At 44.2% G+C, this 24,837-nt stretch overlaps 1 protein-coding gene across 5 annotated transcripts in view; it reads right to left on the bottom strand.

Annotated features, from left to right (window-relative positions):
- Positions 1-24,837, bottom strand: part of LOC141804132 (zinc finger protein 521-like) — a 96,159-nt gene that overhangs the window by 43,222 nt on the left and 28,100 nt on the right. For 2 of the 5 annotated variants that reach the window (XM_074688421.1, XM_074688420.1), the window contains exons 5-7: positions 6,780-10,288; positions 6,598-6,682; positions 6,185-6,217 (exon numbers count right to left, since the gene is read on the bottom strand). In XM_074688421.1, coding sequence (XP_074544522.1) covers positions 6,185-6,217; positions 6,598-6,682; positions 6,780-10,288 — 3,627 coding nt within the window. The remainder of the gene's footprint in view (positions 1-6,184; positions 6,218-6,597; positions 6,683-6,779; positions 10,289-24,837) is intronic. The other 3 variants (XM_074688422.1, XM_074688423.1, XM_074688424.1) reach the window with 3 other exon arrangements.

Here is a 24,837-nt window from a genome sequence, read left to right as displayed (position 1 = left end):
ACTAAAACTAGAGGCTGACATAGAAGAGCAGCACATCAAAGTGGAGTATATATAAAATGGTGGTGCTGTTTGTGTTGTTGTTATTAAGAAAACATGTTGCTTCTACCAGATCCCTTACCTGCTGTCCCTGCTGAAATATAAAGTGTGGTCCAAGAGGCAATAATAACATTTCTGCACCCAGATTTACAAGGTTTTTGTCTTCATAAAGAAACACTATGATTAAAACATTTACCCCTGGCAAGCCAAGCAAAACTTTTATCAACTTTTTATCAAATGGTTTGCCATCTGGACTTAAAACAGTAGGGGCCCAATAGTGCGCTGACACTAAAAACAAACATGCATAAACACACACAAGCTGCTGCCAAATTTCTTGGAGATAGCCTTATCTTGCCCGCAATGTGTGTGTATATATGTGTTTTAGTGGTACCAAGGCCCATCTCTTTGGCTGGATCTGTGTCCATGCCTCAGTGTTATGCTCACTGGGTTTAACTCTATGGGTGTCTGTGGCCTCTCCTCTGGCCGCCCGTGTCCATTTGCTCTGCGGGTATGGCAGGCCTGAGCTGACAGATGGCCGCCCCTCTCCATTCCGCTCCAGAGTAACACAGTAACTGGTTTTTCCTCCGCCGTTGACCTTGCCACAGCCAGCCAGCAATCCAGGCTGGCACTCGGCCTGTCGAACAGGAGGGTAATGAAGTCCAGCGCTGCTCACATGATTATTAAGGCTTTGACGCTGGGGGGCCTTTCAGAACCCTATCCCCCTCCCCTCTCCTCCCCTGTCTGCCATTCACACCGCCAAAGTTCGATGAGGATAGTCATTCGTTACTTGGTACTTTGGAAAACCACAACTGTGCTCTATAAAGAGGGTTCAAACTTTTTTGGGTGATCTTTACAATCAGTACGATTCCTCAAACACACCACTCTACACCTGTGAAGCACACTTAAAGGAAATTTTCTGTGCAATGTTTAACAGTTTTATAGTCAGTGACATATGATAGCTACTTGTGTCCCAGCGTGCATGTCATTCCAAAAACACACCAGGTAACAGCCTCTACACAAAGTTAGATCAAATCTGTCACACTTTTATTGGTGCTGACAACCTCTAAAAGTAATGCAGTGCGCTGCTTCACTCTCTGTGTAATTCTCCCTTATCACAAGCATCTCTAGGCACGCTTGGAACCTGGGTCCCATCAGGGCCAGGCTGGGATTTGAGAGGTGTAGGTTGCAGCTCTGACCTTTACCGAGGCAGGACTGTCTGTTTGCACTTCTCCCATAAACCCCCCTCCGGTCAGACTGCTAAGCAACCCCATCAGACCAGGGGGGCGCGTGCACCCACGGCCTTGGTGACATCTCAGGGACCGTGGGGAGGTGAAGTAATGCAGAGGTTAATTCTGATCATCCAGTATTTATGGGCTCTGCTTCAGAACAAGGGTTGGCATTAACACTCTAAAGGAGACATCCCTCCTGTATATCAATAAAACATTGCCAGAAGCGCAGGAAGAGCCTACCTTTATTCAGGTCGCCTCAGTCCCCAAGTAGACTTGCATAAGCGGGTTTTAAAAGAGCTCTATCTAATGCTTCTTAGATGTTGTATTTATATAAATCCGCATCACTCTGAGCAATTGGTGTCCCAAACTTCAAAATGAGGAATCTGACATGTGAAAACAGTTTGACCAATCTCTGAGAGGAATTTGGCCCAAACCGCCATGGTGACACCAACCTACCAATTGCAATGCAGTAAGGGGCAGCAAGTGTTCGCGCCGAGTTTGTACAAACAGGCGGTATGAACTGAGAGCATCAGATATTTTCTCACATGTTGGCCTAGTCTGTGAAGTGTGGGGAAATGTCAGGAAAATCAATAGATAAGGACCACATCAGACTGAGCTTGTCTGGCCTAGCAACAGAGCATCCCCATGGTGATGTCAATTACCTCTGCTTTACAACAAAAACACCGGGAAGAGCAAAACAGTCTCTGCAATGCTGTAAAACTTTTAATGCAGTCTCCTGGTTACATTGAGGAATTTGTAAGAAACTCTCTTTTCTTTTTTTACGTTTCCACAGACAGGTAGGAGGTAACACAGAGAATGTGAGAATCTTATTGATAGGGTTTTTTTTTTTGCAGCTCACTCTGTTTTCTATTCTCCTCATGGACGCCACATTAGTCAGGGAGAGGTATAATGTAACGAGCAGTAAGGTGCGCATAATTGCATATTAGCAGCAACACACTTGGCTGCACGGGAGGTGACTGCGCTAACGAACAGAGAGGCGTTATTAATCACCAATTAATAAAAGCAGGCAGATATCACACTCGGTGTAAGGCACGCATGGTTTCCTTTGTTTCCACAGGCTGGTCCAAGCCTGTTCTCTTATTTATTTCATAAGATTGATCCTGTTCCTGTGCTGTGTTGTCTATCGAGTTCTGACTCTGATCCAGCCCCCTAGGAGTCAAATGAGGAGTGTTTGGCTGTGTTTGTTAGCAGATTACATGTGTATGTGCTCTATGAATGAGTCCCAGAAATGGAGGGAACGCCATCAGACACACATAATCAAAGAGGATTATAGGAAATGAAACAAAGAATGGAAACAGCATATTCTGTCTATAAAAAAAGCACTTAATGTACTAATGAATGTGCCGCCACCAGACAGAGACAATGATGGAAACCGTGTAATCAGCACACACTGGCCTAGATGCTCTAGTGTCCCAAGACTAGAAGATACGCGTCCAGGGTTATTTGTGGCCCTCAGCGAGGAAAAACAACACAGCTTTTAGCTTCAAATACTGTTACACTGTGCCTCCTGCCCGTATCCCAACTAACAGCCAATGCAGTGATTTTTATGCCAGGTTGGAACATAGTTAATATGAAAATGTGAGAGCTACAGAGTGAGACAGAGGAAAATGGAGAGACAGCAGATAGAGAGGGGAAAGGGGAAAGACAGAACAGAGAGGAGGAGGAGGAACTAGAGGAGAGCTAAAGGCCTCTCACTTGCGCTCCTCTCCAGCTCTGTAACGGCCCACAGTGCCTGCTTCACACAGAGCGGCCAGCTGTACAGCAAATGTGCCTTTCCCTCTCCGCCCCCAAACCTTTCCACCCCTCCAGTGCCCCCCTCTGCCTGGGCCGACCAGGCCACCGGCTCCTCTCTGTGAGAGGTGGCTCCTCCCTTACTTGGCTTCAAGCTCTGCGCTGTCACCAGCCCAAAAAAAACATAGAGGTGACCCCCAAAAAAAACACTTTTCTGGGATGTGGTTTGGTTTGTTTGTTTACAATTGTCCTTCTGAACACTGCCACCTTGGCAGTAGCTGTTTGGAACAGACAGGAGTGAGAAGAAAATTGGACTGAAAGCAGATATAACAGAAAGCGAAAAAACCTCTTTCACCTTTAAAACCCTTTAAGACAGAGCCCGTGCTTCAAAACATGTCAGGGCTCTGAAAATCCACACAGGGACATTTGAAACAGTGCGATAAATGGGCCAAACGTGCCCCCCATGAGGCTCCAAATGTCATAGTTTACAGTGGGGTCAAAGTGAAGCAATGGGGCGGCATGATGTCATGCTGATAAAACCAAACAGGCTTTTGTGTCAATGAAAGACCTTCAAAGGTCCTCTTTAAAGACAGACGACTTTATGAAAGCGCTGTGGTTTTAAAAATATTTTCCAGTGCAATTACTACTGCTCAAGATGGCAAACTGAACTGATGGACAGATTTGTTTTCTAATCTCAAAGAAAAACACAAATAAGGGGTTTGATAGTGACGGCAGCAGCTGAAAGCTGTATAAATCTGTGCGTCTCTGGAGAAAAATCGGACACCCTCGATTCTGTAAGTGAGCCATGCCAAAAAAACTCTAAACTAAAGAGTGGCCAGCTGTCTTCTGGCCTGCTATTAAATTGCTCCTTGGATGGTGGCGATATCATTTTTTTCTCCATAGGAGTATCACACCAGGTCCCCAAACAGAGCGACCAGCTGTACAGCAAATGTGTACTGATCCATCTGGGCCCTAGCAGGCTGCAGCCGCCATCTTAAAACACGTGGGGCCGTTCACAGGCTTGGCTGGGGCTGGGCTGCAACACACCCTTCTCCACCCATGGCCACCTCCTCCACTTTCATTTACCTCTCTTACCATGGAAAGTGTTGATGAGATGTACATCAGTGCTGTGCTTTATGTCTGAATCAGGACATCTGAGTGTAATAGCTATGCATCAAAATGTGCTGGCAGTCGTACAGAGCAGGCAGCCACGAGCTCTCCAGACCAACAGGAGGAGGCTGAGTGCGCTCGGTTAAGAGAGACTATTGTATTACAAAGGCAGCTAATATGGACTTGTCTGGGTGAGACAGGCTCAGGTTTTGTTGTTCCATACACTTAGCACTATGGTTATGTCACGGCACATCACTATATATAGAGTTATCAGTGTGAACTGACACCATGGAGCGGGGCATGGATGAAAACAACACCCCTATGAATCCAGCGTCTGCTCCATTACCTACGCTAATAACGCTGACAGCTGAGCGGAGATGACCCCAGCCCCCTGTTTCCCCTCTCCTGTGCAGATGGCCATTAAAAGGAGAAAGTGTCCCTTTTTTCAGAAGAGAAGGTATTTAGAGCTTTTCCAAATGAGTTTTTTTTTTCTGTTTTTTGGCCCATTTTGACTTTCCAGTGATAACAGCCTGGACTGAATTAAAACAAACTCCATCTTTTAAGGAACAAGTTCTTCAAAAGCTTTATTAAACCAGGAGATCAACATCTCTGTGCAGCGCAAATAATCTGGTGCATTTACACCCCTTCAGCCAGACTTATTTTCAGGCTTCTTCTAATTTGATTCACTTTTCTTCTTGCGCCTTTGTTCTTCAAAATAAAGTCACTTCTGGATAACTTTATATTTCTATCAAATTTCCATTACGACGAGTTTTGTTTTGTCCATATTTTGCAGATCAAAAAACAAATGCATCTAACAGAAACCCTTTTGAGGAGTCTGATGAAACCCGTGATCATGTTGAATACAAAGCAACGGCATATCAGAGAAGTAAGACATCAGACAATAACCCAATCACCTATCCTCCTGTTATCTTAAGCTGTCTGAATTCCACTATTATGGGGAAACTGTGTGCTTGTGCGGCTGACAGACATAAAATAACCAGTAGGGGGGTTTGTTTTCTACCCTCCCAGTGTGCTCCGTGCCTGCCTTTGCGAGAGAAAGGACTAATGCTGGCATGGTACTGTATTAGGCACCCCCAGTAGAATAGTGGGTGAGCAGATCGCAAAGATGAATACAAAATACACACCTACACACTCTCAGCTCGTCTCTCTCCTTTGCAAATACACCGAAGCATCAAAATCACAAATCACATGCTTCTGATTGTTTATGCACAAACAGTGGGTCCCTGATAGAATTGCCTACCGGTCCTGATAGAATTGCCCACCGTGTTTAAATTCACCTGCGCCTAGAAGCGTGTCCCAAACAGAGAGGCGGTTTGGTTCCAGATCAATGAGTCTCTCTCCCACTGAAGACAACAGATAATGCAGTGTAATGAAAGAGCCGCCAAACGAGCTGAATAAATGAATGAATAAAGGAACGTGAGACCGGAATTCAGACGCCTACTTACTGCAGGCAAGAAAACCTGTTTTCCAATTGTCTGTTCTCTACAAATTATTCTGCCTGCATACAAATGACAAACAAAAGTAAAGACATTTGAGGAGGTAAGTCTTTGAACAACACTCTTTGTTCAGGAATCTTGGAAAAGAAAATGATAAATTTGGAATAAATTTTCTATTCAAAATGCAATGAAATCAAATATCCATTTTTTCAGTTGATTTGACGTCTTTAAATGCAGAGAGCGTGAAAGTATTTGACCAATTCTTGTATTCAGATCTACAGACTACTCAAGTAAAGAGGCACAATAAACAGACAAAATAGTTTACAATGTGGAGATCATTCAAAATGGTAGTGTTTTCAGTTTTAAACAATCTGATTAGAATACATTTGGGTGTTTTTTTGTATTTCAATAATCTGTACGTTTCCACTACTTCAAACTCCCTTCATTCAGAGTGGTTTGAAGTGGAGAGATTCTGCTCCACAAGCATGCACACTTAGTGTATTTTACCATTCACATGCATAGGAAAATGAAAATGATGAGTATAAGGAAGCACAACACTGAGGATGCAGTTGATGGTGAAAATATTAGAAATAATTCCACCTATTTGGTGATGTGATCCAGACACTTGTGAGCCTGAATAAGACAGGGTCAAATATTTCATTACATATATCACATCAGTCCAGGGTATATGAACTATACGTACTTTTCTTTGAAGCATTAAATGACTTTCTGTTTTTTTGTTTTATTTTAAATGATGAAGAAAATTAAGAAATGCAGTCAAATTGGCTTAGTGGGTTGTATATCATATCCATGCTGGTCTCAGAAAAATCATTCCCTCTCACATTTTAATCACCTAAATGCCACATTAATCAAATTGATGCCACATGGTAGAATACTTGGCTAAATGTTGAAAAAATATATTTACATAGATATTAGGCAAGCACTGTTTTATGACTTTGTTCCAGGTGTGCAGCTGAGATAACAATGAATGAAAAAAAAGAGCTATCTCCTACCCAGCATGTGGTTGGCCACGTGAACTTGGATGTCCCATTCACTGTAGAAGACCATCTGACATTTGATGCACTGGTATGTCTTCTTCTGAAAAAAAAATGCAAGAAAAGAGAGAGTTTAACTTCATTTTTAACTTAAAATCAACTACCTGCAATAGTCTCAATCCGGCATAAATCAAAAGTACCTCTTCGGTTTGTGAAGGACTGGCTCTGGGCATGGGGGACACCTGGGGGGTCTTGAGATGCCCGCTGTTGCTGTCCCCAGCCTGTTCCCGATGAACTGTCTGCACATGGTTTTGCAGCTCTGCCTCAGACTCAAACTTCACATTACAGCTGGAGCACCGTGTCTTGGCAGCTGATGATGAGGATGTGGAAGAGGATGAGGAAGATGAAGAGACAGCTTTGCCTTTCCCGTCTCCAGGGCTGAGACTCTCCCCCTGGACCCATGTGGCTGTAGTTGTTGCTGGAGTGCTGGCTCCGCCCTGGTGCTGTTGCCTCCCTCCGTTCACGGTTGGACTTGAGCTCTTGGAACCAGCTGCTGACACGCAGGATGCACAGAGGCCATAGGGCAGTCCATTGATGTCCAGCTTTACCAGGTCTTGTTTGGACCGGAAATCTTTCAAGCAAGAGGCACACTTGAAGAGTTTTTGGATGTGGTGTTGCTGCTGGTTGTGAGAGATAACATTGCTGCGGACACTGGGTTGGTTGGCGGACATGGTGCCTGTCTTTTGCATGTGGAAAGTACCATGGATCTTGAGCTCCAATGTGGAGGTGACTGTCTGCATGCACACGACGCAGCGGAAACCCGTAAGGGAGTTCCTCAAGTCAGGGTGCATTTGGCAGTGCTCAAGGAAGTCCTCTTCACTGTGCAGGGGCATCTTACAGATGCGGCAGCTGCCTGTGTCCAGACTTTTGCTGTGGGTGACCTTGTGCTCAGTCAGGGTGAGCAAGGAAGGGAAGCGCTCCCCACAGATGGGACACATGTAGTGCTTGACAGGCCCAAGATGGGTCTGCATATGTTCCCTCAGCCCAGCCTCAGAAAAGAAGGTGCGGGAGCAGACATTGCACTTGTGGTTACCCTTTATCATTTCAGCTTTCCTCTTGACCATGGCGCTCTCACCAGGGCGGATATTATGGTCCCTTAACTGGTGGTTGGTTAAGAGTGAATCCATAGTGTAAGATGCTCCACAGATGTCACATCCATACATGGGCTCTGAATTGTCCACCTCTTCCTCACTTCCATCATGGCTGTTATGAGACTCCACTACAGATCCTCCGGCTGTCCCTGGACCATGGCTGTTAGTTAGGAGACCTTGAAGCTCAACATCGTCTTTAGTCTGGCTGTCCCCACCACTGACAGCAGAGCCATTAGCACCACAGTTCTGCGCCTTTCCATCAAACACACAGTGTTTCTCCCTCAGATGCTTCTCTAAGAGGACAATGGCATGGAAGGCTTTACTGCAGAAGCGACAGTTATACTTCTTGCTGTGGGTGGTGATGTGGCATTGCAGCTCCACCTCTGTGCCGAAAGACTCCCCACAAAAGATGCAACGGTGGGCACGGCCCTGGTTTTCCAGATGGCTGTGTTTGACATGTAACTGTAGGTCAGTCTCGTGCCTAAAGTCCCAGTTGCAGGATGTGCAGCGATACACCTTTTTCTCATTGCTGTGCTTTACAGCCAGGTGGAGCTGGGTGGACACCTTTGAGTCAAAAACCTCTTGACACAAAGTGCAGCGAAAGAACACAAAGGTATGCATGTCCAGGAGGTGCTTCTGCAGGTCATCCACTGAAGTAAACTGCTTGTCACAGCTTTCACAGATGTAATACGTGGAGGTAATAGTGAAGTGAATTGTAACGTGCTTCAGCAGAGACTCTTGGTTGGGAAACTCTTTGTTGCATTGTGGGCATGTGAGTTGAGGCTGTAAGCCATCTAGATGAGTTTTTAAGTGAGTCTGAAAAAGGTCTAAGCTGGTATACTTGGCTCCACACTGATTACATATGAACTCGCTGCAGTTGCGAGAGGCTGAGCTGCTTTGCTTCAACATGGCAGTTTGTTCCACAGATATGGGAGAAGAGGGGCTGAGGGTGCGTAGGGATTTCTTTCCGTTGTTGATATAGTTCAGTGCCAGTGGGATGTTCTTGTGATTCTCCTTGATGTGCTTGTTGAGCTTCAAGACACTGTTAAATATGGGAGAGTTGGTGCAGTAAGAACAAGAGTACACCTCCACTATAGACTCCTTAGGAGTTACAGCCAAGGGGGAGTCAAAGCGCAGGCTTCCCCCATCACAGTGGGTTTGACGGACATGCTCCTCTAAAGTTGCTTCTGTCAAGAACCCCATGAAGCACTGGGGGCAGAAGAAGGCATTGCTCTCCTTGGCAACAGGACTTGGGAAGCCATGGGAGCAGCGAATGTGCTCCTGTAGGGCATTGAGGTCGCTTAATACCTCTGGGCAGAAGTTACACTGAAGGAGGGCATCAGGCAAACTGGCCAACAGTGCAGCATGGTCCTCTGCGTTATGGACCTGCTTGAGATGTTCGTTAAGATTCAGTAATGAGGGCAGAACCTCCAAACAAAACTGGCAGGTATGAGCCTGCTCTGGTTTGTCCAGATGCATGGTTCGCAGGTGAATTTGAAGCACAGCCAAACTGGAGAACACTTGTTTGTTGCAGTAGATGCAGCTGTAGGAGACTTTGGGCTGTTTGGAGGAACGCCCCCCCATGTCTGACGTGTTCTGAGCAGCCCTCTTTCTCCGTCCCCTTGTCTTAGGGACAGGTGGCGCTGTTTCCACCATTGTCGAGCTGTCCACAGAGAGGTTGGAGTCAGGAGTGGTGCTAGAGACAGAGGTGTAGCCCACGGTCAGCAAAGACGGGCTGTTGCTGTGGTTACTAGATTCTGGGAGCTGGTGGATGTCCATGTGAGCGTAGAGGTCCTCAACAGACAGAAAGTGCTCAGAGCAGATAGCACAGGTGTGGCCCTTCCTGTCTCGGCTGTGGGCCTGGTCAATGTGAGTCAACAGGGTGCCCTCATCACTGAAGGGCTCATGGCAGTAGATGCATTGCAGGGTGGCACCAAGCCCTCCATCTTCAGATGGAGAGCACTCAGGATGGCACTCAGCAATGTGCCTTTGGAGGTCTTCTGGGACATCAAAGCCCTCCTCACAACGGCTGCATTTGCGTGTTTCTTTCAGTTTCCATTCATCAGCCCTAGAAAGGACTGAACCGCTGCCATCTTTGCCCCTTTCATGTACTTGCATGTGGCCGTGGAGCGAGCTGGAGGAAAGGAAGCCTCGGCGGCACACAGGGCACTTGTGGGGTTTGTTAGAGGCGTGAGTTTTCATGTGTATTTTGAGGTGATCGCTGCGGGAGAAAGCAGAGTCACACTCCCCACAGTGGTACTTCTTATCACCAGTGTGTAGTTTTACGTGTCGATCTCGGCTGCGCTTGTGCTTGAACAGGCGGCTGCAAAAGGTACAACTGAAAGGGAGTTTGTCGCCGTGGCTCTGCTCGTGACGCTTGAGGAAGCTCAGGCGACTGAAGGACTTGTCACAGAACTGACATGGGTATGGCAGGCCAGGGCCTCCTTCATCTTCCCCAAAATCGTAGTCCTCACAGTGTCCTGGAGAAGTCTGATCCTTACTGGAGGGAGATGATGCCGGCCATGAACACGATGGGTCATCCTCTAGATCAGCACCGTCTGGGCAAGGACACAGAAAGAGGGAAAAGAGAGGAAAGAGGGTTTCAAGGGCAAGTCAGAAGGGAAAAGATGGAGAGAGAAGAAGAGAGTGGGTTAGAGAAGTGTTTTATAAGACTATATTAGCAACTCATTTGTCTCACTCTTCAGAGAAGAAAAGGTGGGCCACTGTGGTGTTATTTGTCAAAGTAATTATAAGGATGTGGTGTATGAAATCAAAAGTCTTTGCAAGTTGGACAATTTTTTCTTCAGCAGAAACAATACCTCTCGTTAGGTGTTATCCAGAAAGTTACATATGAATATGCAATTCAAAGTATAATTAGGAAACAGAATAAGTGGAAATACTTCTACTACAATTAACCTTGTATGTGGCCGTGTAATGGCTTAGCCTACTGTGACTCAAAACACAATCTCCCTGACATTTAAAGCCAACACAAGACAATTTGTGTACTTTAGGATGTAAGCCCAGCATGAGGTAAATTAGAACATTTCTATTATTCCTGAACAATTGCTGGAATATATTTGAAAAACAAGAACCCTTGAAATGACCTTAAGACAAGAGAGAAAAAACAAGAAAGCGCTTCTCAAGAGTGAATATGATTAAATGTGCAATTTAGACCTGGGTTATGCATTGCCTTTAGGAACCGTGCTCTGTAAAACAGATGATTTTCATGAAACAGAGGTCTTTCAGATCATCAGTCAATACATATCAGATCATAGAATAAGCATTATTATCATATTTGTTGGTGAGATCTGTGGACAGCCATGAGGCAAGTGATACTGAATGTATGAATGTGCCACGTGCTGATTCAGGGGGGCAAGGAGGGGGAAAGGAGGACAGGGAAATGGATAGGGGAAGACAACCAAGCAGCTAATGATCTCACTCAAGGACAAGCAGGTGCAGAGAATGATCAAGGAACACCAGTCAACTGACAATGGAGACCCCATTCGTTTTACAATAACTTTAATGTGTCCCTATTCAAATCTTCTTTGCCGACATTCCATTCGGATGGTTCACCGTACAGTGATATGAATGGAAAACACAGAACACCACTTTCCTCAAGTTCAAAAGGTGACAGACCACTTCTTCCCGCTGCCGAATCCTAAGTGCTGTGAACTTCCTTACCTAAATAAAACAACGTAATCCCAACCCCTTCAGAGAAAAAAACTGTGTCAAAAGGCCATAACTTGGAATGGGAAAAACAAGAGGAAACTGCAAAGATTTATGAGAGGGACTGAGGAAAAGCACGAGCTCTTTCCAGGATCCAACCTCTGTACTCCCTTACAGCTGACAAATCTGAGTCTCTCTCTCTCCCCCACTTTCTGTTGTTTTTGCTGGGAGATCTGCCCTTTGTCAGGATATCATGCCCTCTCTGAGCACTTACCCCCATCAGGCCTATCTTCAGGAAACAGATGGGGTCGGAGGCCATTCCCTTGCCCCTCCAAACTGCTGAAAGCGGCACATTGAGAGCCCACCTCCACACCGAGGCCCTCCCGGAAACCTCCCACCCCTGGCAAGGCGCCCACTCCGCACACACACGCACACACACACATCTCACTCAAGGAGCAAACCTTGCTGATTTACTTGCTTTATCTATCGTACATGTCTCAATGTTTTCTCTCCATCTCTCTCTGGTTTGAGGGAGGCTGGGTGACTCAGTGCTATGCCCTCCTCCACAGAGGGGGCGGATCTGCCCTCTCTCATACTGCCTCCCAGGGTACAGGAGAAGAAGACAGTGCAAGAAGAATGACCCCAGCCGATGCCTTACAGTCAAACATATTGGCTTCGAGACAATAGTATAAAACAAACAAATAAATGGGCCTGTATGCGAGGCTAAATTAAATTCCACTGTCTTAAATGAGGACGTCTTTGCCTTGAGACATTACTGAGCTGCCAGGACAACCTCATTCCTTTTTTTTGATTTGTTTACTAGATGTATATTATTTATTTAGTGCTTTTACTCTATAACACACATGCATAAAGTCATATCTTTGGGGGACATGTGGGAGGCACAAACATTGCTTGAGTTTTAGTAGAATAGACACGTCAAGATGAAATGAAACCTATGCTAATAGATTCTGAAAGCTGCTGTATAAGAAAACAATAGTATACTTTACAACATTTAAGATCAGTTTGCTTTTAAGTTTTATCTATTCACTTCCAAACAATTTATCATCCTAGCCTGAGAAACACAAGTTTTCACATGTTGCCTAAAGTGGCTAGAGTGTCCGTCTTGCTGTGTTGGGCACTAAAATGCTGAATAAAAAAAAAAAACTCAACAAAACTGGTATCACATTTCATTTGTGGAACTCAGGGATAAAACTGTAAATTCCTGTTTCTATTGTCCAACGTTGTCAAACTTGTTAGTTTTACTCTCTGTCGCTGCCTCTCACACACATATAAAGACACGTCAGCATAAGAGAACACACGTTGCACAATAACAAGGTACCGAAAAACATAAATGTGAAAGCACACATGTACACATGGAATAGAAGGATACAGAAGCGCAATGGCCGAAACAAGTGTGTGAACAACTATAGATGAAAGAGCAATCTTCCTCAGGAGACCTCAAGAGGAAAGAGAGAGAGAGACTTGTTTTTTTCCTTCTTCACCCAGACAAGAAATGCCCAGGCCTCAGCAGCAGCCTGAGTAAATAAAAGAGCGGGCCTTACTTCCCTGTCTCTCGGGCCGGGGGCCTGTGCACGCCAGCACTCTCTGTGCTGCTGCCAAAGGGGATGCTGGGGCCTGAAAAACTACACCCTGCAGCTGAAGGGCTGTCTTTGTTGGTCTGCCAAGGCCTTCCTGAGCATCCTCCAGCCAACAGCCTGTCACGTCCTGGGAGGAAGACCTCCATCTTAAGGCCTGTCCCTCTCTGGGAGTTCTGTCCCTACCCCTTTCCTCTTTTTTTCTTTTTAAATGTCTCCTATATGGAACAAAACAACCCCATTATAAGTGCTTCTATAGGGAATGGCATAAAATGTTCCACAGCCATATTTACTAGAGAGATATAAATATACCCCTAAGCTACAGTATATAAAAACTTACAAATAAGAAAAAAGTCCTGCCTGTCAAGCCCCAAGAATCCATATATATAAAGTTTATAAACAACTTTAAAACAGCTTTATATAAATCAGTGCATTTTTTTCATGAACTGTAACCACTAAAATTCCTCCTTCACACGCAGGTCTCAGTTTCCTCTTAGCCACTCTGAGCTACTCTTTGTGCACCACTTCCTCTATGTTCATTTTTAGCACCCTTTCCCAGAGTAAATACTACTGTTCAAATAATATCCGTAATGCTGGGAACAGGTAAGTTTGCTGTTCCTCTTCACAGCAGCTTAGTTTTATAACCCCCAAAGAGTGCCCTGATTAATGCAATTAATGTGTTTAAGAATTAGCAAGATACGAGTATATTTTTTAAGAGAGCAGGTCATTAATTTTCCTGATGACACTGCTTTCCCTTTGGGCTTTAATCCATATTGTCTCTAAATTTTAAATGCCAAAAGGTGCACATGATTTAAGAAGAATTATTGCATTTGTATTCTTTGATACAAACACACTTTATCACAGTTTGGTCAAGAAACAGGGTTACTGATTTTTAGAATGATTCTGTAATGAGCAGCGTTTGAGCTCATAAGTGGAAAAATCAAATATTTTAACAAATGTATTTAAGACTGATAGGATGATATCACTGAACATTCTTCTTCCAATGAAACTCTATTTGGGAGAACATTTTCTTTGATAATAAATTAGGAAAAATAAACTGTCTGCTGAATATAGAAAAAATGGTAGAAGCAAATACAGGTTACAGGTAAAGTTAAAGGTCTAGTCCTCAAGGTTCGATATCTCTACCCCCAGTTTCCCATTTCTATCCGCTGTTCTCTTTCACATTCTTATGTGTTGCTTTAAAAAAAGAAAAGAAACATGTCTTTTTACAGCCTCATACATGACACAGATACCCTCAAACACAAATACATTCAGCTTAAGAGACAACTTTTAAACTGCACTTGATTTACAGAAAGTAGTATTTCAGATGTTCACAAATCTTTTATGTCAGTCGATAATGACACTTCCCAGCCACATCATATTTTAGTATTGTTAAGTCATTTTTATCCCTAATATTAAAAAGGAAATACAGTTAAAAATGCTGGCTGACATCTTTTCAAATTGCTTTAAAAAAACATTGAAAAAACAAACAACTTGACATTTTTGTAAAGTGCTGCCAAAAGCTGAATGTTTGGTAGTCCTTTCTGAACACTTTTTTGTTATTCAATTGTTTTTATTCAGTAAACACTCCCCTGAAAGCTTCCAGGGACCTTGGTTTGGGAATGTCTCACTGTTGGCGTCTAGTCCTCTGTGTCTGAGGTCCTGGAAGCAGTTCAAGATGGCTTATCGCAGCCTGACAGCGACCGAGTACATATCTTCTATTTAGGGAGCCAAACTCTTATCCAGGTCCAGGACCTTATCTTATCAGAAAAGTGTTTTTTGCTATCAGTCATCTGCCGCTTCTATAGCAAGCTCGACTTTGTTCAAAAGCCATTCCAGTGAAGCAAAGCATGGCCATGCTTTCAGCCGCCAAACCTTATCTTCCTGCATGTTGTAGCAGAGATCTGTTCATAGTGGTTGTCATAAGAGATGTGTTTGTGTGAGTGTATTTGTGGCACATTGGGGATTGGGGATTCAATGAATAAACAAAAAGCTGACAACTTGTCTGATGTAACATTGTGACCCTGCTTCATATTCAGAGAGGGGATCTTTTTACAGTTACTCAGAAAAGTAGTGAGCCTGTCCCATGGGACAATGCATGTGTCATCTCGACGCTTTTTCTGTTCTGATGCCCAAATAGTGATGTGTGTCTGAACAACACGCTATCATGTACGGCCCTGTTTGTGACACAACCACTTAAGATCTAATAGAGGAGGTGGTGAGACAACTTTCTGCATTAGCAAAGACTCCAGTCTCCCTGACAGAGAGAGGAAGTAGTGGTCGATTTTTTTGGGACTAATTCCAGTCAGATGAACAAATCACTCAGTTGATTCAGGCCAAAGAGCTCAGAGGACACAGAGATGCTGGACAAGGCCCAGTGCTGAGCTTTGCTCACAGTAGTCCAGCTACATCCCTGTTTTAAGACATCAAATCCAGTCAGAATGAAACGCAGCGAATTCCCAGAAGCTGACAAAAAAGTGACAGGTGGCTACACGCGGCTGCTCAGCTCTTCAACTCACACAAATTAGCAAAAGTAGCGATATTTAACAGAGCTAAGTTTTATTGTCAGGTATTCAACCACAGATATAGTTCTCTGTGTGAGTGTGTGTGTGCGTGGGGGTGTGTGTATAGTGTTTATACTCATGCTGCCTCTCTCTTTTCCTCGTTTTTTTCTGAGCAAACACAATATGTTTTTTACACATCACTGAGAAATGTCAGGTCCCTGCCCCCCCTTGCTACAGATCAATCAAATCCACTATGCTAGAGGATGAGAGGGAGGGGTTGTGTGAGACGACTGGAGCAGCAGCGGCGTACAAGGATGCTATCTTTTACTGAACAGAAGTGGAAAAACAGTAGATGAAATAAGGATTCACTTCCTGGGGTTTCATCAGTGCCTGAGCAGCAAGATCATGCACACTTCTTCACACACACTTGGATTGTGTGTGTGTGTGTGTGTGTGTGTGTGTGAATGGAAACTGCAGTCAACAGGGATTTTTTCACACAGGGGCCTGACACCAAGAGCTGGAACATCAAGCGCTGTCCTGACTCTGTGGTCTGCGTGTCCATTATTTTGGCCCTCATGGCTCTGTCTCTCAACCATGGGGAAGCGGCAAACTGTCAACTACTTTGTCCACATTACCCACGTCCCCCAGCTCAGACAGGAGCACTTGGTCACTGTCCCAGAAATCACAGTGCCCCAGTGGCGTCCCAGGAAAGTTAGACAAATGGAAGGCAAGAGGAGGGAAAGTAGGGCGGCCAGTCATCCTTTACTGGCCCTTTTTTTTCCATGATAGTGAGACACAATGAGAAGTGGGTTTCATACTTGTGACAGAGATGTGTTCTTACTACAATGATGTCTTTTCACAAACTAAAACAAATGATATCACTGATATACAATCTCAAAATGATGTCTCTGAAATAATGGATCCTTATGCTAAATTAATTTTATCTTACTCTGTAAAAACTAGCATCATGCAACAGGCCATAACTGCAGTCTGAACCCTAGAAGTATAACATATCTAGGGATGGATACCGAATTAGGTACTTTTATAGGTACCGACCGAATTCTGTCAAAAGTACCGGGTATCGATTAATGTAAAACCAAAAGGTACCATGTTTAGGTACCTAAATGCATCCTTGTGACTGTGAGAGAGTGGAAGAGTAGGAGATTTTCCATGCTGGACATGAACACAGCATTGCAAGGTTATATACTGAAGAATAAATTTGTTAAATTGAATTTTTTTTAATATTTCATTATAAAACAAATTGATATTTTTTACCAGATAAACACAAAAAAGTACCAAAACTTGGTACCGTTGAGTACCGGTACCGATTGCCAGGTACCGAGCATCAGTACTGTATTGTTTCAAATGTGAAAGGTACCCATCCCTAAACATATCGTACAATACCTTTAAAAAAATCATGTGATCGCAAAGTATTCCATAGTTTTCAAATTTGGGGTTAAAAAAACAAACAAACAAATTCTACTGCTGTAGGAATATTAGCATTTCATTGGAACAAAAGCTACAAATAAAGACCAAAATCTAAACCGTGTAGACGGGGGGCGTGTATAAAACCGTTTGGCCCTGCTTCCCTCCTGTTATGTATTTTACTGTGAGAGAAGCAAAGGGTTAACAAGAAATTAAATTGTCATGAGTGCTTCATCTTGCTGCTTTTGAAATTAAGTCTTTTGTTCAAAAGACAAAAAGGAAAAAAAAAAAAAAGAAACTGACATGAGGGAACATGAAAAGGAGAAATTTAATTACACCATTATTCAAGAAAGGTGAATTTGAGGTTCATTACAGGTTACTGTTCAGGGTGCTGTGGGGGGCTCAAGGGCTAATGTTGATGTTTTATTGTTTCAGTTGTATTTTACTTGATTTGAAGTGTTTGAATTATAAAAAGGAAATTACACTGGAAGCAAAATAGACTTCGCAGTGTGCATGTCATTACCTCTGTGACACAGTGCTGCTGCATAATAAATAAATGTATGAAGATTGCATAAACACTGTCATGTGGGAACTGTCATACAGTGAAGGGGGATGCTGGAAATGGTCAGTGTGTCATACAGTATGTATTTATATGATATGTTATGGTATGGTTATGGTTATGATATGGGATCTAAACCTCCTGCAAAGCATGCTGGTCAGAGCTGTGCTCAGGATGTGTATGTGTGTGGGAGAGCGTTGGTGGTGTCATCCCCTGCTGGACAGAGCGGCTGCTGGTGTGGAGAGGAAGGATGGTTGACCACTTCAGGTAGACTACAGCACAAACAGGAAGGAGGCTGTTCCCCAGGTCTTGGCTGGACCAGCAGCCACAGTGAGCCTCCCAGGGGGAAGAGAGGAGGACGACAATCTGTCCCCCAGCATGCCCCTTCACCGCCTGCCTCACTGCACTGGCTCTGAGGGAGCGCTGGGCCAGGCGGGACAGGGCTGGGCTGGGCTTCAATAGGCAAGGGAGCCTGTATGTGACAGTGTGTGTATGTATATGTGTGTGTGTGTGTGTGTTGTTCCCCTAACACTGCAGCAGACCAGGCGCAAGACCCTGTGGATTTTCAGCCAGTCAGTCAGTCAGCTCCTGTGAGGGATGCTGCAGCACTCTACAGTGTGATGTTACCACTTTATTCAAAGGGCCTTTCTGTGTCAGAGTTTATTGGGATGCTTATTTATATTTCCCTTCTCTTAGTTACACACCAAAATGTGATTTATGCGATCATCGCGAAAGGGAAAAATTGTTGTATGTACAGAAATATGCTGAGTTACTGTATGGTTGCTTCATTAAAATAGGGTTTGCTCTGCAAGTTCCAAGAAGCGCGATCCATTACTTAGAACCGAGCAACAGCACAATGAATTTGGAAAAGAAAAAGTCCAACTTTTTTTTAATCAAGCTAACTTATTGTGACCCATAAAACTTGGGCGAGACATCAAATAAAAATGATTTCACTTTTTTAGGAGAACTTCAGACATTTGGATCTACGTTACCGTGCGCTGGGAATATCCTGAAAAAGGGCAGCTGGTCTGCCAAATGCCCATAAAACGTCTTATATCAACACCCCTCCTTTCCTCTCTGCAGAAGACAGAAATCACTCAGAGATTTTTTGTGTTAGCTTTAGCATTAGCATTATCAGAAAAGCCTGACCCTGCCTCTTGACCCGTGCCCTCTGCTTCCCCTGATTAATACGCTCTGGCTCTATTTGATATCTCTTCAACGCCATCCCGGCTTGTCAGTGGTAAAACAACAGCAGACAGCCCAGGAGGGAGAAGAAAACATGCATCTTGGAGGGAGAGAGAGAAAGCGGGAGGGGAAGAAAAACAAGCATCAACTCAAGCAAGACGATGTATTTTCATGCATCCCTGTCTTAAATGTCAAGATTTCTTAACCCTCTGTGACTGCAGCGCTGACACCTCTCCAAGGTTCAACAGAAACCGCATTCATTAATAATTAGCTTAGCTGTGAGGACAGAGAGTGAGACTGAGAATGAGAGAGGCGAGTGAGACGGCTAAAATTCAAACTTCTGTCCTTTCCCGAGAGAATCGAATTTCACTACAAGTTTTTTTTCATTCTTCTTCATTTCTTGTTTTCCTGGTGTGTTGGCCAGAATCCCACAGGCAGGCCCATGAACGAGCGATGCAGACGTCGCATCAGCCTCGCTGCTCCCTCCTCTCCTTAATCATGGCTCTAATACCCTCCAGATGAATAAACATCTTCATCCCCTCTCTGTTAAAGCCAGAAAGCTCCTCCACTCTTCAATCCAAGAAAAAGGGGGAAAAGAAAGAGAGAGAGAAAGAAATGGAGAGTTGACGAAGGAGCAGAGGAAGAGGATGACAGATGGAAGGGTGGATCAATGTCGAAAATGAACCAACAGCAAAGTAACAAAGCCACGGCAAGATTTTCTGGTTCTCCCCATAATTCGTCTGATCTAGCTCCCTCTTGACACAATTATCACAGTCCTCCTAATTATTTTTCCCTCTTAAACCAATTCTTAATGGCAGGCTGTTTTTTATGGTCATGTTTGTAAAGTGGAGGGTTTTTTGCGGGCTGTTGTGCAACCTTGTCGCCTCAGACTGTGTCCACAGACTGCACAGGAAGGGGGAAGGGGGCGTTGAGGAGGGAGGCGAAGGGAGGTGGAGGGGAGTGTGTGTGAGGGGGGGCTGTCTCTGGAGAATGGGCCAGGCCCCAGACCAGCACTTCCCTGGCCCAGTAACTGTGCCAGAATACTCATGACATGTGTGTACAGTATGTGAGCGCAAATGGCAGACAGATTTAGGGGTTTGCTTTGTTTCCTCTTCCATTGTTTTCTGCTGGTATCCAGGCAGCTCATCATCATATCTTAATACAACTAAGTATTAGGAAAACACACACACACACACACACACACACACACACACACACACACACACACACACACACACACACACACACACACACACACACACACACACACTGAAACATGCCTCACCACATGAAGCAGCTTCTTTGCTGCCATAACCCTCATCTTCTTTTGCAGAACAGGGCTGGAATATGGGGCCTGAATACAACCAGACAAATGACTACAGGGCATTTTACTTATTCATTCATCACTTCACATTGATTTATTCCTGTTTATCTATTTATTAGCTGAAAAAAAAAAAAGTTTCCCTCAGATTGTTTTTGCTAAAAGTTTGCATGCTGACGTACTTGCAGAAAAACTTTCAGGGTCAGAGTCGAGAGATCCTTAAAATTTATCTTATTAGATTATTGAGGTTTATCTTACCCTTGAATATTTTCTGCTCACTCCAGCACCTCAAAGGACTTTCCTGTTCCTCCTGTGTTTTTATTTTATTACTAAAACCCAGCACTTGTCTTACAGTCACCATTTACTTACACACCTGGAAGGCTGTGTGTCAGCTCTCCTATATGCATTACCACGCATTCAACACAAGCAAATCTGAGGCAAACCTCAGCCTATCAGTGTGCCGTTACATCTTTAGTCAACTTCACCACAATGAATTAAAAGATCAATTTTCGTCAGTTACTGCTTTTCAAATTTGTAGTTGTTTTAAAAACCACTGTTTTGTATCTGCATATCTGGGGATATGCAACTCTTCTGCAGCAATAAGGAGCCGTCCTCCTTATATGTGGTAATCTCACATCTATCTGAATGTGCAGCTTACTGATGAACCCATTTCAGGGATCATCATTGGAGAGAGTGAATGTAATATTCCCCCAATATCAGTTATCTCTGACAGCACCATCCATATCAGCTAATTACTTTTCACTGGGCTGTTGTAGACGAGAGGACATCAGCCTTTATCTGTATATGAAAGGAGAAGACATTACTGTTACGCTGTGGCTGTGAAAGAGCCAATGTTACCGTTCAGCTAATATAGAAACGGCATACAATGAGAAGGTAATAAAAACCTGTGTCCTCCTGTGCTCCTGCAGTGGCTATCTTACCCTGCTACTTCAACCATCAGGAGAATATTACCAATAAGGTGACCTTTAATTATATTTGGCATGCAAATAAGACGTCAGGTCAGGAGGAGGGAGAGGCAAAGACGTGTCCAGGATTATCACTGGTCTCAGGATTCGTGCTGATCTTACTTTTCTTTATCCTGCAAGCATTCAGCTCAAAAACACAAACATACAAATCTGAAAGAGCTTTCTTTATTTATATTTTCCTCGGCTGTCCCGAGGTTAGTGAGGTGAGCGCCATCTCTGCGGCGGTTCATCGTCTGAGGGAGGAGTTGGAGTGTGGGACCATAATCCCACGCACTATGCATACAACAGGGAGGAAATACGGGTACAGAGTTGGTGCGCACGTCCCCCTTGGGTAATTTGTAAAACATGAGCCCTGGCACCCCAGCACCATGCTGAAGCTGGGGTCAGGTGACTCAGTCACAGGTGAACCATAGGAGGAAATCTAGAGAGGAGCTGCACCTCCCAAAGCAGTGCATGCTGGGCATCACAATGCTTTCACTGGGGAGGTCTCTAGAAAGTCGGCTCAGTGTTTTTTTATTTTGTGTACAACACTGAAGATAAAGCAGATACTTTATTCTCTTTTCAAGAACTACTCAGAATCCAGCTCTTCTAGTTACAGCAGGCGACTGTGTGAGCCACTCAAAGTTTCTGCCTGCGAAAGGGAAGTTTGTCTCTTTAATGCTGGATTCATGCTGGGTCTTTGTAAATAGTACTATACAGCAGCACTGAGCATGCTCGAATGAAGACATACATTGAGGGCACTCACATTTTGTCGAACAGTAAACTGAAAGGGAGAATGTGTGTAGTTTATGTAGAAGTGGACAACTGCTTTTTTTTACATGAGGATTCCAGCAGGTATTGAGATTTGTCAAGAGTTACCGCAAACTGTTTTCTAGGGTAGCTAAAGCCAGGTTCCGGGCACCTTGCAAGAGCTACAGTGCTAGCTACCAGTGCCGATGAAACCAGCCCATGTGAACATCTGCAGGAGTTTTATGAATAAATCAGGACAGATTCTAACAGGATGAAAATATTTGATTTATAAAAAGTGAGCTTTTTGAGAATGGAGGAAAATAGACTTTTTGTGTTTGTTTGATCTTTCTTAGCCTTAGCCCTTTTAATTTAGGATACGTGTGAACCACCTCACACTTTGCCTTTTACAAGGCAGATTTTTCCCAGTGTGTTCAGGGTTAAAGTCTGAACCTTTGGCGAAATATAAAGCCAACAAATTATAGTTATTATTGTGTTGTACAATTTTCAAAGCTGCAGGTTTTTTCCTTTGTGTAACTGAGAATTTCTTGGCTTGTAGACTTAATATTTGGCAATGTTTTTTATTGTCAGATACATTAATTCATTTCATTGAAGCATATGAGGCTCTACTGAACAAGAATGTAGGAGCAGCTAAAAAAGGTTTTGATATTTTGACTATGAACCCAGTTACAAAATTTAGGAATCTGTTTGAACTGAACTTGTAGTGTCACCAGATAACCATTGCTGTGATTTGTCACTACATTAAAAAAATGATTGATTGATAAGATGGGTGGTCAAAATTTTTCAAAGCTCTTTTTTACTATGTCAATCCTTCACATCCATTAATCCCCGAGAGACAAGTTTTGTGACATAATGGTGCAAACATACCAAACATGTTACACATGCCTGAGCCCACGCGTGTCCCCTCTAATAGGAAGTCTTGATTAGAATTCGGCAAACGTAACATCCCGCATGCACGGCCCTGGTTTCGCTGGGCCTCAGATAACCTTTATCCTATAGGGTTTAATTAATGTCAGCCAGTCTGCTCTGCCTTTCAGGAGGAAACGACTTATTCCTCTGCCTTCATGAAGCCCAAATCCCTCTGTTTCACTGCTGAAGCCCGCTGCCTTGTTTATCCCAACTACAGGTACTGCTCCCTATTAAGGCCAGCACTTGTTACAGGGAAAAGGTTGAATTATTTACCAACAGTAGAGGGGGAATGAGAGTGAGAGAGGGAGAGGGAGGAAGAAAAAAGCAGGATTACATAGAGGGGATGAGACTTTATGTTGTTTTATTTCAGGTTATGAACAAGGCAAGATTAATGATCCATGCACATGAGATGCAGGTGCTGATTACTAAGGAAAAGGGCATCCTGGCTTTTAGTAAATAGAAAATAAGGCCATGTAGAGGGCTGGATAAATTGCCCCCCAAACATTACTCATTAAATCCTTTTGATGGAAAAACACAGAGTATTCTGTGCTTCAGAAGTAGGTAGACTTTTATACATTTGTGTAAATAGATGAATGTGTTTTTTTAAAGAGATACCAAGGGGTGCTCGTGCGCTCTCTTCACCCAGGGCAAACTGTCTGCATTCTATCTGCATCTCAGCCTCTCTGCACAATACAACAAAACATACAGAAAACAAAAGGGAGCACAGAGGGGGAGAACGAAGAGACAGACCAAACAATAAACTCAACCACAAGAGACAGAGTTTGACTTTGTGTGTGCAGTGTGTATGCGTGTTTGTGTGCGTCGAGGAGGGAGACAGAAAGCGGGAGGAGGAGGACGAGGGAGATGAAGACAAATGCAGAAAGGGAGAGAGACAGAGGGCGGCAGAGAAAACGAAAGACAGAGGGAGAAATCAAATTTGCAAGAACATAACAAAAAGCTGTATCTCCGACAAAAGAGAACACACAAGGGTATTTGTCTAGCTGTCTGCACCAGCAGGATCCTCTGAAAGTTTATTAAACTAGAACCCTTCAAGAGAAGGCAGAGAGTAGTAAACTATACTACTGGGGAGGAAAAGACAGAGAGGGAGAGGGAATGGGAGGGGGGTAAAAAGAAAAAAAGCTAGCTTTTCAGCCTCTGTCTCTCAGAAATTCTTTTATTTCAGCCATGCATTAAGTAACCTCCCCACTGAGTTCTGCTCCCCTTCCTGGTGTGGATAAAGCCGTCCCTCGGGGGAGCCGCTGGTAATTTCCAGCTTCGCCAGAAACTCAGGTATTAGAAAAGACCGCTTGGGGACCTGCCACAATATACCTTCACAATTTCATACGCTCTGAAAAAGAGGGAGCCCCTCCCGCCCAGCCTACCCCCACCCTCCCAGTAAACCCCCTCGAGGGTCCCCAGTTCAAATTTCTGAAGTGCAGACAACGGGTGTATGCGTGGGGGAGGGGAGGGTGGTGTTGGGGGGCCCGTGGGACTGAGCACCAGCAATAGAAAATCCACTGCATAGAGGAGAAAAAAGCATTTCCTCTCTGGTCTGGCAGGAGTGCCTTTTCTCCCCTGGCTCCCACCAGAGGCTTTTTACAAAACATGTGTTGCTGACATGTTGACAGATTGCTCAGTGAAGTGTTAGGCGCATGCACACGGCTGGCCATTTAGGGGGACATGGCTTCCTACCCAACATCCTCTACCTGAGGCACCATGTTTTATACATCATCCCCCAAAGAAAAAAAGGAAACAATAAAAGGTAAGGGAGTTGCTTCCTTTGTGAGGAAAGCAGAATATCAGAGAGCACAGAGAGAGACTGCGTATAATGCTGCCTTAGCTGAACTGCGGTGATGGGGAGGAGCAACGGAAGTGAAAATAAGGGAGGGAAATGGTTTCAGGCAGGAAAGACAGAGATAAAGCAGAGAGGTGGGAAAAGGAGCAAGAGGATGCATGGTATGCTTATGTGCAGCAGGTAAGCTTGTCAAACTAATAAAAAAAGCCAAAGATCTCTGTGTCTTCTTGTATCGAAGCCACCGTTAGCAGGCAGGAGGATAGAGTCTGATCAAAGGCCAGGTCCTAGATCCAACTTTTGCTTCTATCACGGTATCGACAGCACACGTCTTAATCGCCCTGCGGCTCCAAAAGTGCTGCCGTGGCAACAGGATGGAAATGGGGATCATAATGTATTCATGGTGCCGGCGACCTGG

The sequence above is a fragment of the Halichoeres trimaculatus genome, unplaced genomic scaffold (assembly GCF_033239565.1).
Source record: "Halichoeres trimaculatus isolate MK-OKI-2021-1 unplaced genomic scaffold, fHalTri1.1 fHalTri1_scaffold_15, whole genome shotgun sequence".
NCBI classification, from domain to species: Eukaryota; Metazoa; Chordata; class Actinopteri; order Labriformes; family Labridae; genus Halichoeres; species Halichoeres trimaculatus.
Note: the sequence above shows the minus strand (reverse complement) of the source record. Positions and strands in the feature narration are given on the sequence as shown.